The 15,933-nt window shown below is 37.0% G+C and overlaps 1 protein-coding gene across 1 annotated transcript; it reads right to left on the reverse strand.

Moving 5' to 3' along the window:
- Positions 1-3,202: 3,202 nt before the first annotated feature.
- Positions 3,203-5,217, reverse strand: LOC131407824 (prostate and testis expressed protein 3-like). Its single transcript, XM_058544428.1, has 3 exons — positions 5,169-5,217; positions 3,848-3,974; positions 3,203-3,323 (listed from the first exon to the last, which is right to left on the reverse strand). Exons 1-3 carry the CDS (start codon positions 5,215-5,217, stop codon positions 3,203-3,205), a joined length of 297 nt encoding a protein of 98 aa, XP_058400411.1.
- Between the last annotated feature and the right edge of the window lie 10,716 nt (positions 5,218-15,933).

A 15,933-nucleotide genomic window follows, 5' to 3' on the forward strand; every position in this document is an offset into this window, starting at 1 on the left:
AATGTGTTGTATATTTTCATATGTTTTCATGTCATTGATTAGCATCTTTTTATTTCAGCTTGAATAACTTTTGTCAGCATTTCTTGCAAGGCAAGACTAGTGGTGATGAACTCGCTCAGCTTTTGTTTGTCTAGGAAGGTTGCAAAAATTATTTTTGTGTTCTAGATACAAGTTCTATGTAAGACATAAGTATTACAAATATCTTCCCCAAGTCTTTAACTTGCCTTTTCACTCTGTTGATGCTTGTTGATGAACAGACATTGTAATTGTAATGAAATATAATTTATGAATTTTAAAAATTGTTTTACTTTTTAGGTCATTTTTAAGTAACCGTTGTCTCTTCCAAAGTAATAAATGCATGCTATGCTTTCTTCTAGAAGTTTTATTGTTTTACTTTTCTTGTTAAACCTACAGTCCAGTTTGGATCTGTTTTTTGTGTTATGTTGTGAGGTAGAGGTAATAGGTAGAAAAATTTAACTGAGTAGACAACCCAGAATTAGTGTTAAGTGCTATGGGAAATTCAGTGTATTATGAAAGAGGCATCTTAAATTAGTTAAGATAAATATAAACTTTTAAATAAATATTGTTGGGCTAATTGGATAGCCATATGGAAATAGATTAAATTGGACCAATTTCTTACAAATTCTCAAGTGGAGAATCTAAATGTTTATTTAAATCCATGTAAGTAGTAGGAGGAAACATGGATAAATTATTTTCTAACCTGGGGCATAAAAGATGGCCTAGCTCCATTAATTATCTGAAAAGTGTAAGATGCCCTTCACAACCACTAGAATAGCTAAAATTTAAATGCCTGATAATATTTGGTGATGGGAAGTATGTGGAGTAACTGGAACTATCATACAGCACTGGTAGGACTATATATTGGTACCACCACTTTGGCAAGGTATTTGACAGTTTCTTTTAAAGCTATGCATGTGCCTACCCTATGACTCATCAATTTTACTTTTAATTACCTACCCAAGAGAAATGAGTGTGTATGTCCACCAAAAGTTTTATACAAAGTTGTCCATAGTAGCTTTACTCAGAATAGCCCCAATCTGGAAGCAACTCAATGTCCATCAATAAGAGAAAGAGAAATCAACTTAATAAATGTAATATATGTATACAATTGGAAAAAAAGAACAGACTTTTGGTATAAGCAAAAACATGCATGAATCTTAAAAATATTATGATGAATGATAGAAGCCAGATTTAAGAGAATACTTTCTGGGCCGGCCCTGTGGCTTAGCGGTTGAGTGTGCCCGCTCCGCTGCTGGCTGCCTGGGTTCAGATCCCCGGCGCACACCGACGCACTGCTTCTCTGGCCATGCTGAGGCCGCGTCCCACGTACAGCAACTAGAAGGATGTGCTGTGCATCTATGACATACAACTATCTACTGGGGCTTTGGGGGAAAAAAAAAATAAATAAAATTTAAAAAAAGAAAAAAAAGGGAGTACTTTCTGTATAATTTAATTTATGATAAGTGTAAGAACAGATAAAATTATTCTGTGGTGATAGAAGTCAGAATAATACCTTTGGGGGAATGGATGGTTACCTGAAGAAACACTTGATGATGGAAATGTTCTATGTTTTAACTGGGATGGTGGTTATACAGGTTCATACATTTGTCAAATCACATCAAACTGTATAGTTAAAATATGTGCATTTTATTGCAAATGAATTATACTTCAGTTAAGAAGATACAGTAACTATATTTCAACTCATAATGAATAATGAATCTAGTTAATAATAGTTAATGGAGACTAAAACTGTTAGATGAAAGATTGAAGGGAAACTTTATATTGTATAGACAATTCTGAGAACAAACAACTTATGTGATCAATCTTGACATCATTAAAACTAGGAAAAACATGTGCCTTCAGATATTTCCAAAAGGGTTGGGCCAGATTACTCTTTCTAAAGTTCCAGGCTTATTTTGTAAGACCTTTATATAATGGTAGTATTAATTATGAATTTTGAAGTAAGATTAGCCAATGAGTTTTGGAAGAATCCCATCAAAAATAATTTTTGGTTAAGATATTTGAATACTGGAAAGTCCCATAATAAGAAATGTTCTTTGCATAATCCCTTTGAGGAAAACATGTGGTATACTGGCATGGGAGTGAACATTCTTTGTCTGGTAGGAAATGGTAGGTTACCATATCTGGTACACTCAACAAAATAGATATGCAGCCAGAAAAAGCATGAAGGCATCATAAGTCCTGCAAACTAAACAGATGGACAAGAAAAATTCCATCAACTTTACTGGCTGTTCAATTAAACACAATAAAGATTCATTGGCCAGCTAAAGGCAATAGGGATGAGTAATACATGGCACCTGTGCTTACTGTGATTTATAACATACTGGGGCAAATCAGACAAACAAAGAAATGATTCACCACAAGAGAGTGTCAAAAAAAGTATCCACAAAGTGACTTGGGTATTCAAAAGAGGGAGAATTTGTATAGCAATGATGTGGGTTGCTGGGAAGGTGATGGTGGAGGTGGACGACAAAGGAAGAAAGGAATAGAGAAAGATTAGGAGAACAAAGGAAAGAAATGAGAGTTGTGATGTATCTTGAATGTACATCTTGACAGGCCTAGATATGGCCATATGTGAGCTATGAATGTCACAGAGTCAGGAAATCCCTTATTTGCTGTTTCCTACTAACACTGTATATGGAAGTACTTTGTAAAGGCCAAGAAAATCGTGACTGAGTCTGAAATGGACACTGTCCCCTGGGGAAAATAACTTTGTGTCTACAGAGGAAAATCTTGCGTGCCCACCATCCATTTTGTTGCTATTTCCGCTTAATTATAGTAATGGTAAATGGGAGTTTTAGATAAAAATATTTGTGAATTTTCAGCTGAAGGATTTCTAGTCCACCTCAACTATCTAAGCTGGTCACAAGGTTCTAGAACAGTCTGGTTTTAAATTTTATCATACTGAGCCTCTTGGGGCGGGCTTCTTGGAGTATGGAAATGTCAATCCCTATAATGGGAGAAATGTGTTGTTCAGAATTACTGTCCTCTGACTGAGGTAGGAACCAAGCTGGAGGCATCAGGAAGGATGGCATTGAATTAAAGAGAGAGCTGGGGCTACTTCCAGGACAGACAGGGCAGGAAAGCAGGGGCAGGTAGAGCGTGAAAGAGGAGAAACATCAATAACAGTCTAAAGTGAGACATCAGGAGGGCAAATATCTTAGAGTTTGAAGTTACAATAATTTTGGTTGCAGCATTTATGAACATAAGTCCGACTGTTGAAATCATATGTCAAGTCTCTGCAGAATTTCTGACACACCATATACGATAACTGGAGAATGCTATCTGTAATAAGAAGGAACCATAGAAAATAAGCGAGTGATCTAAGTTCTCTAAAGACAAGTCAAACCTGGTACTACTTTTGTCAGTGAAAAGTTAATTAGGCATCAGGGTAGGTTTATGGATGGCTTCCCAGCTTATACTTCCTGAGAGGACCCAGGCAGAGAGATGCAGACATCACTGGCCCCCTGCCGTGGTTGTTTTCCTGAGGTCCCTGACAACCCTTAACTCTTTGTATAGCTGCTTCATTCCTTTTCCTACTAGAAGATAAGCAACTAGTGCTTTAGTGTCTTCAAAGTTAAAATCTGTTTTGTCAGTTTTATGGGGATTATAGCATCTCTATCTTCTTTCTCCTATCCCGTATTCCCAAATCCTCTTCTGTCTGCATGCACAGGGACTGGTGCTCAGGGACTTTCTGCATTGTGGTTCCTCTCCTAGATTGGCCTTTGTCTGAGCTAGAAAATTGCTGAAATACTGTCCTAAAAATTTTCTAAGAATCTCCCAGTACCTTCCCCAACCCTCTAACTTACCCTGGAAGATCTTTAAGTTCATGCATCTCTCATGCCTCCGAGCAACACACATACCAAAGCCTCTTCTACAGCGATCTGTCTGTGTGCGAAGGTGGCATGTTATGCACCTCAGTGGTGTCACTGCTGGAGAACACAGAGCTGGTGTAAGGCCAGAGGGATGCAGGAACTGAGAAGGAACTGGAAGTATCTAGATCTGGGGAAGGGGAACCGGGGTTGGATGAAGAGCTGGTAGTGGGGTATCGGGTTAGTAAATGGAGCTCTCGCCAACTCCACATCCCAGAGAAATGCCTTTGTGAGAATAAAAGGATTCTTGTCTCAACTTCAGCCCTTTCAACCTGGGTAACTTTGAGCAAAGATTTAGTCTCTGTGGCATTGGTTATTCCAGCTTACAAATGGTTCTATTAATGCTGATCTGGCCTACTTGGCAGCACTGTAGATAGACAGGAGTGTGAAAATGAGCGTGAGTGCTTTAACATATTTTACACAAGCTAGTGTCTCTATGATGGGATTTCTGACGTTTGCTGCTTAGATATTGTTAGGTGATCTACTCTGTTATTTTGAACTTCAAACTGAATCTATGTGAAGGCCTCATGGACTACAGCATAGTCAGTGACACTTTATGTGGTACTGTGGGCTCAGCTAATCAAACTACAGGTTTAATTTTTTTAAAAACCTCTCCCTACTTCACATAAGTAGGAAAGGAATATAGCATTTATTGAGCATCTCATTAGGGCCATGTTCTCTCATTTTGTAGCTGATTTATTCCTCACAAAATCCTTGTAAATAGGTATTTCTCCACGTCTCAGGTGAGCAACCAAAAGTACAGAGAATTTAAGGCAGTGACTGAACTATATTTTTTACCTGTCTGATTCCAGGGCATCCAGTATTTTCTCTCCTACAGTCGCTTGTATTAATATAAAGCCTCTGATAAGGGTATCAAAAGCCATTGTCTGGCACTAAAACTGACTACAAAATTATTCATTAGAGACTGACCAGCTCCCTCAGAAAATGGGATACAGATTTATGAATGGAAAGGATGTCCTAAGGAAAATGTTGCTAGAATTTTGGATTATGGGGAATGGTAGGGACATAGTGGGCAACTGTAGAGGCTTGAGCCCCTGGTGGGGAGTGGCAGAATGGTGAAAAGGTCAGAAAAGTTGGCAGGGAAGGCAGAAGGAGCATTCTGAAGACTGGCTTCCCCTCCCTTATAAATGTGGTCAAGGCTCAGCCCTGCGTGGACACCTATAGCACATGTGAAGTTTCCTGGGGATTCCTAGATCCTGTCTCTGGAGCCAACTCCTCAGATCTGTGACTTACCTACGAGGAAGCAGAAGAGGGAGAAGACCAACAAGAAGTGTTTGTCCATCCTGACCCAGAAGTCCTTTGTACAGGAAGAAAAGAAGCCAGGGGCTGCAAGCACAGTTCTTAGGCTACAGGGAGGAACTCTTGTTTTTCATGATAGGGCAGGGATTATTCACGCTTAAGAGGAACCAGTCACACAAGATTTCCTCTGGGAGCTCAAGATCATTCTCTCCTCCACCCCACAGCAGAGAGTAATGATAATTAGTAAATGTTGGGGTTTACGTTAATTTTGTTTTTTCCGTATAATCTTCATCATAGTAATTATTATTATTATAGTTATGATACTGTCACTTTTATCCCAATTTCATAGAGGAGGAAACTGAGGCTTGGTGAGGTCCAGTATCTCACCCAAGATCACATAGCTAGTAGCTGATAGCACCAGTATACAAAGCAAGACTCTCTAATTCTAGAGGGACACTTTTAACCACCTTGATTCAATGCCTCTTTGAGATTTATTCACACATTCAACAAATATTTACTGAGAGCTTTTGTGTGCCAGGCACAGTTCCATGCATGAGAGCAGAGCAATGAATAAGTCAGACAAGCTCACCTAGCTCCTCACCTTATGGGTGAAAAACAGGAGAGCGAGAGAGATGAAAAGATGTATAATCTATGACCAAGCTGGGCCTTCAAACTAGAACTTCTGACTCTCAGCCCAGAACTCTTTCATCTTACTGGAAATCTGTCCTCCAAGGCTGGGGACTGTGTACTTTGTAGGATGTGAAATCCCCCTAGAATTGTCACACAATTTGATCTTTAGCAAATTTGTCTTGTGAATCTGGCTGGTTTTGTCCCTGATTTAGATATCTATCTCTACAAAAGTTAACTCTGTTAAGTTTCACCATGGGTAAATCACCGGAAAACTATGACCCAACCTGGCATGCTAAATGTCCTAAACCTGTCAGGGAGCTGATAATACTTTGGCTGGAGATACTAGGAATCTTCCATACTGAACTGATTCAATGGCACGTTCTTTAGTTGTAGGAACAATATGTTCATTAAAACATATCAAGACTGCCATTTTTAGACATCAGATGAAGATTGGGTGAAATAAGGTCTTAGGTCAAATGCCACAAAATTTACAATGTTCTTTTCTATGACCAATCAGAGTGTGGAGCCCATCTTTGCTTAAGAAGAGAGCTAGAAGCGTTAGACATGAGAAAATCGGTTCCTTTGAAAAGAATTGATTCTGGAATGGAGTGCAAGATTGTGAAGTCTTCGAATCTAGTTTTGTATTCTGCCATATTTCAGGAGAGGATGTTAGAAAGTGGATGGCGTTTTTTCAGGACTTTCCAAAGCCTTATCAAGAAAGCAAATCCCTGAGCCTGTGGTGCTTGTGTTTACCAGGCTATTAGGACTTTTCATTTGTCACCTGTTTCCTCTGCTTTCTCTGTTTAAAGAGAGTGACTCCAGAATCTAGAATCACTCTCTTTAGTGAGTTTCTGACTCTAGAATCATAGCAAAGGAAGCAGACATTCTAGGTTAAACTGCCATGGGTTTGCACAGTTTCTATTTCTCTTCCTTCAAGGTCTCCCTCGGCAGATGCTTTTTAAAAGGCCCATTGAGTTTTGAATCTCTTTTCTACTGGATTATTTCCAGGTAGAATTGTGGAATTTTGCAACTCCACTCAAGCATTGGGATCCTCTGACCTACTCCTCCCCTCCCATAATAACTCATCCATCAATTTTCTCTTGAAAACAATTTCTTTCTTCATTTAGCATGGAGTAGGAGAGGATAGGTATTAGAATCTATTAATAGGAGTAGTGTGGTATAATAAAAAGAGCATTTTCCTGGGAGTCTGGAGAGCTGTGATTGATTACTGTGTAACTCATGGCATCTTTAGCAGGACACTTATCTGTGATGTTAGATTTTGGCCATTTTTATGGTCCTTTACAACTTTAACATTCTACAGTTCCATGATGTAAATCATGAGGATGGGTACCAAGTTCTGTTATTCTTTTTTTTTAATTTTTTGTTTATTGCAGTAACATTGGTTTATAACATTGTAAAAATTTCAGGTGTACATCATTGTACTTCTATTTCTGCATAGATTACATCATGTTCACCACCAAAATACCAATTACAACCCATCACCACACACATGTACCGAATTATCCCTTTCACCCTCCTCCCTCCCCTCCTCCCCTCTGGTAACCACCAATCCAATCTCTGTCCCTATGTGTTTGTTTATTGTTGTTATTATCTACTACTTAATGAAGGAAATCATACGGTATTTGACCTTCTCCCTCTGACTTATTTCACTTTGTATTATACCCTCAATGTCCATCCATGTTGTCACAAATGGCTGGATTTCATCGTTTCTTATGGATCAAGTTCTGTTGTTCTAACCTAGCACTCTGCTTGGCACATGGTGATGTGCTGAACATACGATGGCTGAATGAAGGAGTGAATGAATGAAAGTATAAATCTCACATCATACTACTCTCCATGATCCTACTATCATGATCCCACATGATATGGAGTCATTGGGGCACAGCATCCAAATTAATGCACTCTCATGCCAAGAAAGCCACCCACCAAGCAAAGATGGCATTTGCCCTGCTCTGAGGAGGAGAAAGCAGAACATTGTGTCCTCATGTTCATGATCTCTCTTGGCTCCAGGGTGGGCGACTGAGATCTTGGTGATACCATGGATGAGCTGTCCTCTTAACTGGTGCTTCTAAATGCGCTCTTTGTTTTGGGGAAATGGACCTTGGCATAGAGTCAGGGATCAGGCTGCTTTGTTCTGGGTTCCCTGGGGCAGCAATGGTTTTCTGGAGTGTCTATAGAGACTGTAGTGAGAGATAATGATCCTTTAAAAAATGTGGTGGAGAGGTACTTGCTTGTGGGGCTCAGGGAATTCGCCTGGAGTACATATATAGTCCCTCACACTTCCAATTGCTGGTGGGAAGAGAGGTGAAGGAAAGAAGAACAAAACCAACATTTACTGAGTATTTGCTGTGTGCCACACATGAGGCTAGCCACTTCTAGATCATCTCATAGAGCCCTCACAATACCCTAGTGGCAAAGTGTCTAGCAAGAAGCACAGCTGAGGTTCAGGGCTCAGCATCACTGAAATTCAGGCTTCATTCACAATATTGTTGTTAATATGATGCTTCAGATGAAAAGTCACAATGGATGATAAAAAGTATCAAAAAACCCTTTCAGAACCGCTTATGGACTGATTTTATGCATGTAATTATCAGATTTTTGTTAGCACCTTACCTCCATTCCTGAGCAAGGTTAATTAATATGGGGCCTAGTGTCCTCTTAATTTCATGGGGTACATGAACTTTGACAGAAAATTTTATATTTTTCATTAACCTGTAACTGACAATAACATTTCCCCTTCCATATTGAATGTTGGCAACAACCTACAAGAGTGTTAGATGAGTCTGAGACTTTGTTACCAACAGAAATAGGTGAAAGGATGAGGATTAGACAGTTTCATCTGCGTCTTTGAACTTGCTAGGACACAAAGGCCACAGTGGTTTTATTTGTGTGGAAACAGTCTTGTGATTGCAAGTGTGAAGCCAGACAAAATGAAAGTGCATCTTACTTCTGTCTGTCCCAAAAATGCATCTCAGGATCTGGAATTTTCCCTAATAAGGAAGCTCAGTTTGAAAAAGTTGGCACATTTCTCAACGTAGCTGCGCCATTTTACAAAACGGTTTTCCTGGGGCTTCCGTACATTTCCTTACCAGCTTGCTGAAGGAAGAGAAGCTCCATTTTATTGGACAACTTTAATAAACCATGTTGGAACTTGTTTGTGGACTGCACCAAAGGAAAAATCTATAATCCATTTTCTTTGTCAAATAGAATAGTTGATATTTCTTCTTTTTTTTTTTTTGTGAGGAGGATCAGCCCTGAGCTAACATCCATGCCAATCCTCCTCTTTTTGCTGAGGAAGACTGGCCCTGGGCTAACATCCGTGCCCATCTTCCTCCACTTTGTATGGGACGCCGCCACAGCACGGCCTGACAAGTGGTGCATTGGTGCACGCCCCATCCAAACCTGGGCCGCCAGCAGCAGAGCGTGAGCACTTAACCACTATGCCACAGGCCCGGCCCCTGATATTTCTTTTAAAAATTTGAAGCAGTCATTGAGGAATTGGCGCTTTTGCCACCCACCTTCATTTTACAATTGGATGAAACTAAAGGCATCTTTGATGCAGCCGTTTCCCCTCTTGCTCTTGGGTTTGCTTGCTTTGTGCAGGCGGAGGCCATCGCAGGATTCTTACATCAGGAGTCTCTTTAGGAAACTGTAAAAGTCAACAAGTTTGGCAATGGTAAAAAGGTGATTTTATCATAGAAAACTTTGAAACAAAAGCTTCTTTTTTCTTTTCTCGGATAGAGCTCCTACAATGCTTGATAACCATCTGGTTTTCCAACTTTTGTGAAAAAGGAATCTCCTCACATCCTGGCCACTCACTTATTTCACAACAGACATGCACCGATAGCAAAGACTCTTCAAAGAACCCTAAAAGAAATTCTGTCATCAGCTAAAAAAGCCATCATCTTTATCCAAAGTAGATTTCTAAATCATCACATTTAAAAAATATTTTTGTGGAGAATAAGAAAGGCTTCTCTATCACATAGAAATTCTCTGGCTTTCAAAGGGACAAGCCTTAGTACCCATTCTGATAAGAGAAGTTTCATTTTTTCTTTAAAGAAAAAGAAAACCTAGCTTTGAAACACTTTAGAAGAGAGGACTTTATTCATGGCCTGGCTTACCTGAAAGATACTTTTAACCATCTGAACGTGATAAATGTTTCAATTCAAGATCCTGAATTTATTGTTAAGGTACTAATAAAAAATCAAAGCTTTCTTGGCTAAATTGCCGATACGCAAGAAGAGGGAAGAGGCCAACATCCTTGCAATTTTTTTTCTTCTTTTTTCTCCCCACTTTATTCAGATATAACTTACATATAGCACTGTGTAACTGTAAGGTGTATAATCTATTGACTTGATACACTTAAATATGGCAATATGATTGCCACCATAGCATTAGCTAACACCTCTATCGTGTCCCATAATTACTATTTCTTTTTTGTGGTGAGAACATTTAAGATCCACTCTTTTAGTGACTTTCAAGTATGTAGTGCAGGATTGTTATCCAGAATCACAACACTGTGCATTAGATTCCCAGAACTTCTTCATCTTCTAACTGGAAGTTTGTGCTCTTTGACCAACATCTCCTCTTTCCCCCTTGAAAATTTTTAAGTGCTGTGGAAAATGTTTTACCAGAATGGGATTGAAATACAAAATTCTTTCTCAATTTATTTGAAAGGAGAAATCTGTGATCATCTGGAAATACTCCAGAAATCTTTTGGAAGTCGTTCCTATCTTGATGACATTAAAGTTGAGTCAAGAAATATTTCATAGTTTATAGAGTTTTGATAAAATTAGATTTAAAATGTTATAGGATAGTCAAAGAGGAGTTCTTAAGACAAAACACTTGCTCCTATTGGAGTTTGTTTTTTTTTGCTTCTTTTTATTTGGAAGTTATTTCAAACCTACAGAAAAAGTTGCAAAAATAAAAATAATACAAAGAATACCATTTAGCCTTTACCCAGATTCACACATTAACATTTGATCCTGTTTGCTTTATAATTTGCTTCTATTCTGTCTCTCATTCCCCACTTCTCTCTCTCTGTCACTCCCTTACCCACACTTTCTGAGCACTTTTGGGTAAGTTACATCCATCATAGCTCTAGATCTCTTAAAAATATTTCAGTATTTATTTTCTAAAAATAGAGATATTCTCTCACAAGACCATAGTAACAGTCATCAACACTGTTAAATTTCACATTGATGCAATACTTTTATCCAGTCTGTTACTCATGTTCTAATTTGTCATTGACTCAATAATGTCCTGTATAACATTTTTTCCCCTCAAGTACAGGAACCAGGCTAGTGTCAGGCATTGCATTTAGTTGTCGTGTCTCTTTAGCTTCTTTTAACCTGGAACATTTCTGCAGCCTTTCTTTGTCTTTCGTGACATTAAGAGAGAGAGAGATATATCTTAAAGAATTATCTTTAAGGTATATATATATATTAAAGAATACAGTCCTCCCCTCTTTTTTAAATGGAACATCCTCATCTTGGGCTTGTTTGGCGATTCTTCATGATTAGATTTTGATTAGCAATCCTAGGCTGAAATACTGCATGGGTGATATTGTGTCCTTCTTTGTATCATATCTGGAGGTATGAGACGTCCATCTGTCCCTCATTGATGATTTTAAAATACGTTTAAATTTTATTTTAAAATATTTTTTTTATAATAGCTTTATTGAGGTATAATTGACCTCAATAATATAATTGCAGTCCAAAACTGCACTTATTTAAAGTGTACAATTTGATAATATTTGACATGTTCATACCTGTGTAACTGTCACCAAAATCAAGAGAGTGAACATATTCATCAGGTCCAGAAGTTTCCACGTGATCCTTTGTAATTCCTTTTGTAATGCCTCTCTCCCACTTCCACCTCCCCTCCCAGCATCCACAGGCCACCACTAATCTGCTTTATGTTACTGTAGGTTAGTTTACATTTTCTACAGTTTTATATAATGAAATCATACAGCAAGTATTTTTTAATGTTTATCTTCTTTCATTCAGCATAACTTTTTGTGATTCATCCACATTGTTGAGTTAATAGTTTATCCTTTTTTATTGCCTAGTGGTATTTATTCTATGGACATACCACAATTTGTTTATCCATTCACCTGTTGATAGACATTTGAATTGATTCCAGATTTTGGCTATTACAAATAAAGCTGCTATGAACATTCATGTATAAGTCTTTCTATGGCCACACACTTTCTTGTCTCTTAAGAAATTATCTAGGAGTGGAATAGCTGGGTCAGACGGTAAATGTAATTTTAGCTTTTTAAGGAAATATCAAACTGTTCTCCAAAGTTGTATGATTTTACATTCCCACCAGTGGTGTATGAGAATTCTAGTCCCTCTACATCCTTGCCAAGCCTCGGTGTGGTCTTTTTAATGTTAGCTTTTCTAATGGGTGAAGTGGTTTTAATCAGCATTTCCCTAATGACTAATATGTTGCATATCTTTTCATGTGCTTATTTGCCACCCATATAGCTTCATTAGTGAAATGTCTGTTCAAATCTTTTGCCCATTTTATTCATTTTTCCCTGGATTTATTGAGACATGATTGACATATAACAATGGGTAAGTTTAAGGTGTAAATGTGATGATTTGATATATGTATGTATTGTGACATGATTACCGTGATAATGTTAGTTAATACATCCATCATCTCATGTAGTTACAATTTTTTTGTGTGGTGAGAACTTTTAAGATCTACTGTCTTAGCAACTTTCAAGCACACAATACAGTATTGTTAACTATAGTCATTATGCTGTACATTAGAGCCTCAGAACTTATTCATCTTATAACTGGGAGTTTGTATCTTTTGACCATCTTGACCAATTTCCCTCACCCCTGTCAACCACCAATCTACTCTGTTTCTATGGGTTTGGTTTTTTTTTTTTTTTTTTTTTAGATTCCACATGTAATTAAGATACAATATTTGTCTGGCTCTTTCTGACTTATTTCACTTAACATAATTCCTTCGAGCTTCATCTGTTGTATATTTATACCACATTTTCTTTATCCATTCATCTGTTGATGGACGTTTAGGTTGTTTCCATGCCTTGGCTATTGTAAATAATGTTAAAAATGAACATGGGGTGCAGATACCTCTTCAAGACAATGATTTCATTTTCTTTGGATATATACTCAAAGTGGGATTTCTGGGTCATATTTTTAATCTCTGGAGGATACTCCATACTGTTTTTCATAGTGGCATCACCAACGTACATTCCCACCAACAGTGCATAAGTGTTCCCTTTTCTCCACATCCTCATCAGCACTTTTTATCTCTTCTCTTTTTGATAATAGCCATTCTAACATGTGTGAGGTGATATCTCGCTGTTTTGATTTGCATTTCCCTGATGATTAGTGATGATTAGTATCTTTTCATGTGCCTGTTGGCCATTTCGATGTGTTTTTTGGAAAAATGTCTATTATTTAGTTCCTCTGCCTAGTTTTTTAATTAGATTGGGTTTTTTTTTTGATTGTTGTTTTTATTGAGTTGTATGAGTTCTTTATATATTTTGGATATTAACTCCTTATTCAATATGTGGTTTGCAAATATTTTCTCCCATTCCGTAGATTGTGTTTTCATTTTGATTGTTTCTTTTGCTGTGCAGAAGCTTTTTTAGTTTTATGTGGTCCCACTTGTTTATTTTTGCTCTTATTTCTTGTGCTTTTGGTCTCATATCCAAAAAAATCATTTAGAGACCAATGTCAAGGTTTTTTCCCCCTATTTCCTCCTAGGAGTTTTATAGTTTAAGGTCTTACATTCAAGTCTTTAATCCATTTGAATTAATTTTTGTGCAGGGTGTAAGATAGGGGTCCGGTTTCATCTTTTGCATGTGGATATTCAGTCTTCCCAACACCACTTAACGAAAAGACTATCCTTTCCCCATGGAGTGTTCTTGGCTCCCTTGTCAAATATTAGTTGACTGCTTACGCACGGGCTTATTTCTGGGCTCTGTATTCTGTTCCATTGGTTTGTGTGTCTGTTTTATGCCAGTACTATGCTGTTCTGATTACTATAGCTTTGTAGTATAGTTTGAAATGAGGATGTGTGATGCACACAGCTTTGTTTTTCTTTCTCAGGATTGTCTTGGATATTCGAGGTCTTTTGTGGTTCCACAAAAATTTTTGGATTGTTTTTTCTATTTCCTTAAAATATGACATTGGATTTTTGATAGGGATTGCATTGAATCTATAGATGACTTTGGGTAGTATGGACATTTTGATAATATTAATTCTTTCAATACATGGACGTGCGATATCTTTTCATTTATTTTTGTTTTCTTTAATTTCTTTCATCAATGTCTTACAGATTTCAAAGTACAGACCTTTCACTTCCTTGGTTAAATTTGTTCCTAAGTATTTTATTATTTTTGCTACTATTGTAAATGGGATTTTTAATCTGTTAATGTACAGAAATGCAACTGATTTTTGCATGTTGATTTTGAATCCTGAAGCTTTATTTTAAGATTAGTTCTAACAGCTTTTTTTGTGGCATCTTTAGGCTTTTCTCTATATAAGATCACGTCATTTGCAAACAGAGACAATTTTACCTCTTTCTTTCTGATTTGAGTGTCTTTTACTTCTTTTTCTTGCCTGAATGCTCTGGCTAGGAATTCCAGTACTATGTTGAATAGGAGTGGTGAGAGTGGGTACCCTTGTCTTGTTCCTTATTTTAGAGAAAAAGCTTTCAACGTTTCACCCTTGAGTATGATGTTAGCTATGGGCTTGTCTTTATGGCCTTTATTATGTTGATGTATGTTCCTACTATCCCCAAATTGCTAAGAGTTTTTATCCTGAAAAGATGATGCTTTGATAAAATGCTTTTCTGCATCTATTGAGAGGATTGTATAATTTTTATCTTTTATTCTATTAATGTGATGTATCATATTTATTCATTTGCATATGTTGAACCATCCTTGACTTCCCAGGATGAATCTCACTTGATAATGGTGTGTGATTCTTTAAATGTTCTGTTGAATTCAGTTTGCTAGTATTTTGTTAAGACTTTTTGCGTCTATATTCATCAGAGATATTGGTCTGTAATTTTCCTTTTTGTAGTGTCCTTATCAGGCTTTATCAGGGTAATGCTGGTCTTATAAAATGTGTTTGGATGTGTTCCCATCTCTTCAATTTATTGGAAGAGTTTGAGAAGGATTGATATTACTTTCTTCTTAAATGTTTGGTAGAATTCACCAGTAAAATAATCTAATATTGGGCTTTTCTTTTTTGGTAGGTTATTGATTACTGTTTCAATCTTCTCACTCTTTATTGCTCTGTTCAGATATTTTATTTCTTTATGATTCAGTCTTGGTAGGTTGTATGTTTCTAGTAATTGATTCATTTATTCTAGATTGTCCAATTTGTTGGTGTATAATTGTTTGAGTAGTCTCTTATGATCTATTGTAGTTTTGCAGTATCAGTTGTAATGTATGCTCTTTCATTTATAATTTTATTTATTTGAGTCGTCTCTCTTTTTTTCTTGGCTAGTCTAACTTAAGATTGGTCAATTTTATCTTTTCAAAGGACAATCTCTTAGTTCATTGACCTTTTCTATTGTTTTCATCTTCTGCATTTCATTTAGTTTTGCTCTAATCTTTATTATTTCCTTCTTTGTGCTAACTTTGATCTTATTTTTCTCTTTCTTTTCTAGTTCCTTGAGGTGTAATGTTAAGTTATTTTTTTCTTGGTATGTGTTTTTAGCTATAAACTTTCCTGTTAGAACTGCTTTTCCTTGAAGTAGGCATTTATTGCTATAAACTTTGCTCTTCACTCTTCTTTTGTTGCATACCATAAGTTTTAGTATGTTGTATTTTCACTTTTGTTTCTCTCAAGATATTTTTGTATTTCCCTTTTGATTCCTTCTTTGAGTCATTAGTTGTTCTGAAGCTTGTTGTTTAATTTCCATGCATTTGTGAGTTTTCCATCTTTTCTCCTTGTTATTGATTTCTAGTTTCATACCATTATGGTTGGAAAAGATAATTTTATATTTACTATCTTCTGGGATTTGTTGAGACTTGTTTTGTCATCTAATATATGATCAGTCCTAGAAAATATTCTATGTGCACTTGAGAAGAATGTGTTTGTTCTGCTGT

Source organism: Diceros bicornis, chromosome 7 (genome assembly GCF_020826845.1).
Source record: "Diceros bicornis minor isolate mBicDic1 chromosome 7, mDicBic1.mat.cur, whole genome shotgun sequence".
Classification (NCBI taxonomy): domain Eukaryota; kingdom Metazoa; phylum Chordata; class Mammalia; order Perissodactyla; family Rhinocerotidae; genus Diceros; species Diceros bicornis.

Excerpts from the sequence above, each read along its gene's own strand:
- LOC131407824 (XM_058544428.1), bottom strand. The coding sequence starts at position 5,217 with ATGGACAAACACTTCTTGTTGGTCTTCTCCCTCTTCTGCTTCCTCGTA. Across the intron at positions 3,975-5,168 it reads CCTCTTCTGCTTCCTCGTAG|CAGTGACACCACTGAGGTGC; the intron begins GTAAGTCACAGA and ends TGTGTTCTCCAG. Across the intron at positions 3,324-3,847 it reads TTAAAGATCTTCCAGGGTAA|CATTCTCCAGTTATCGTATA; the intron begins GTTAGAGGGTTG and ends TATTACAGATAG.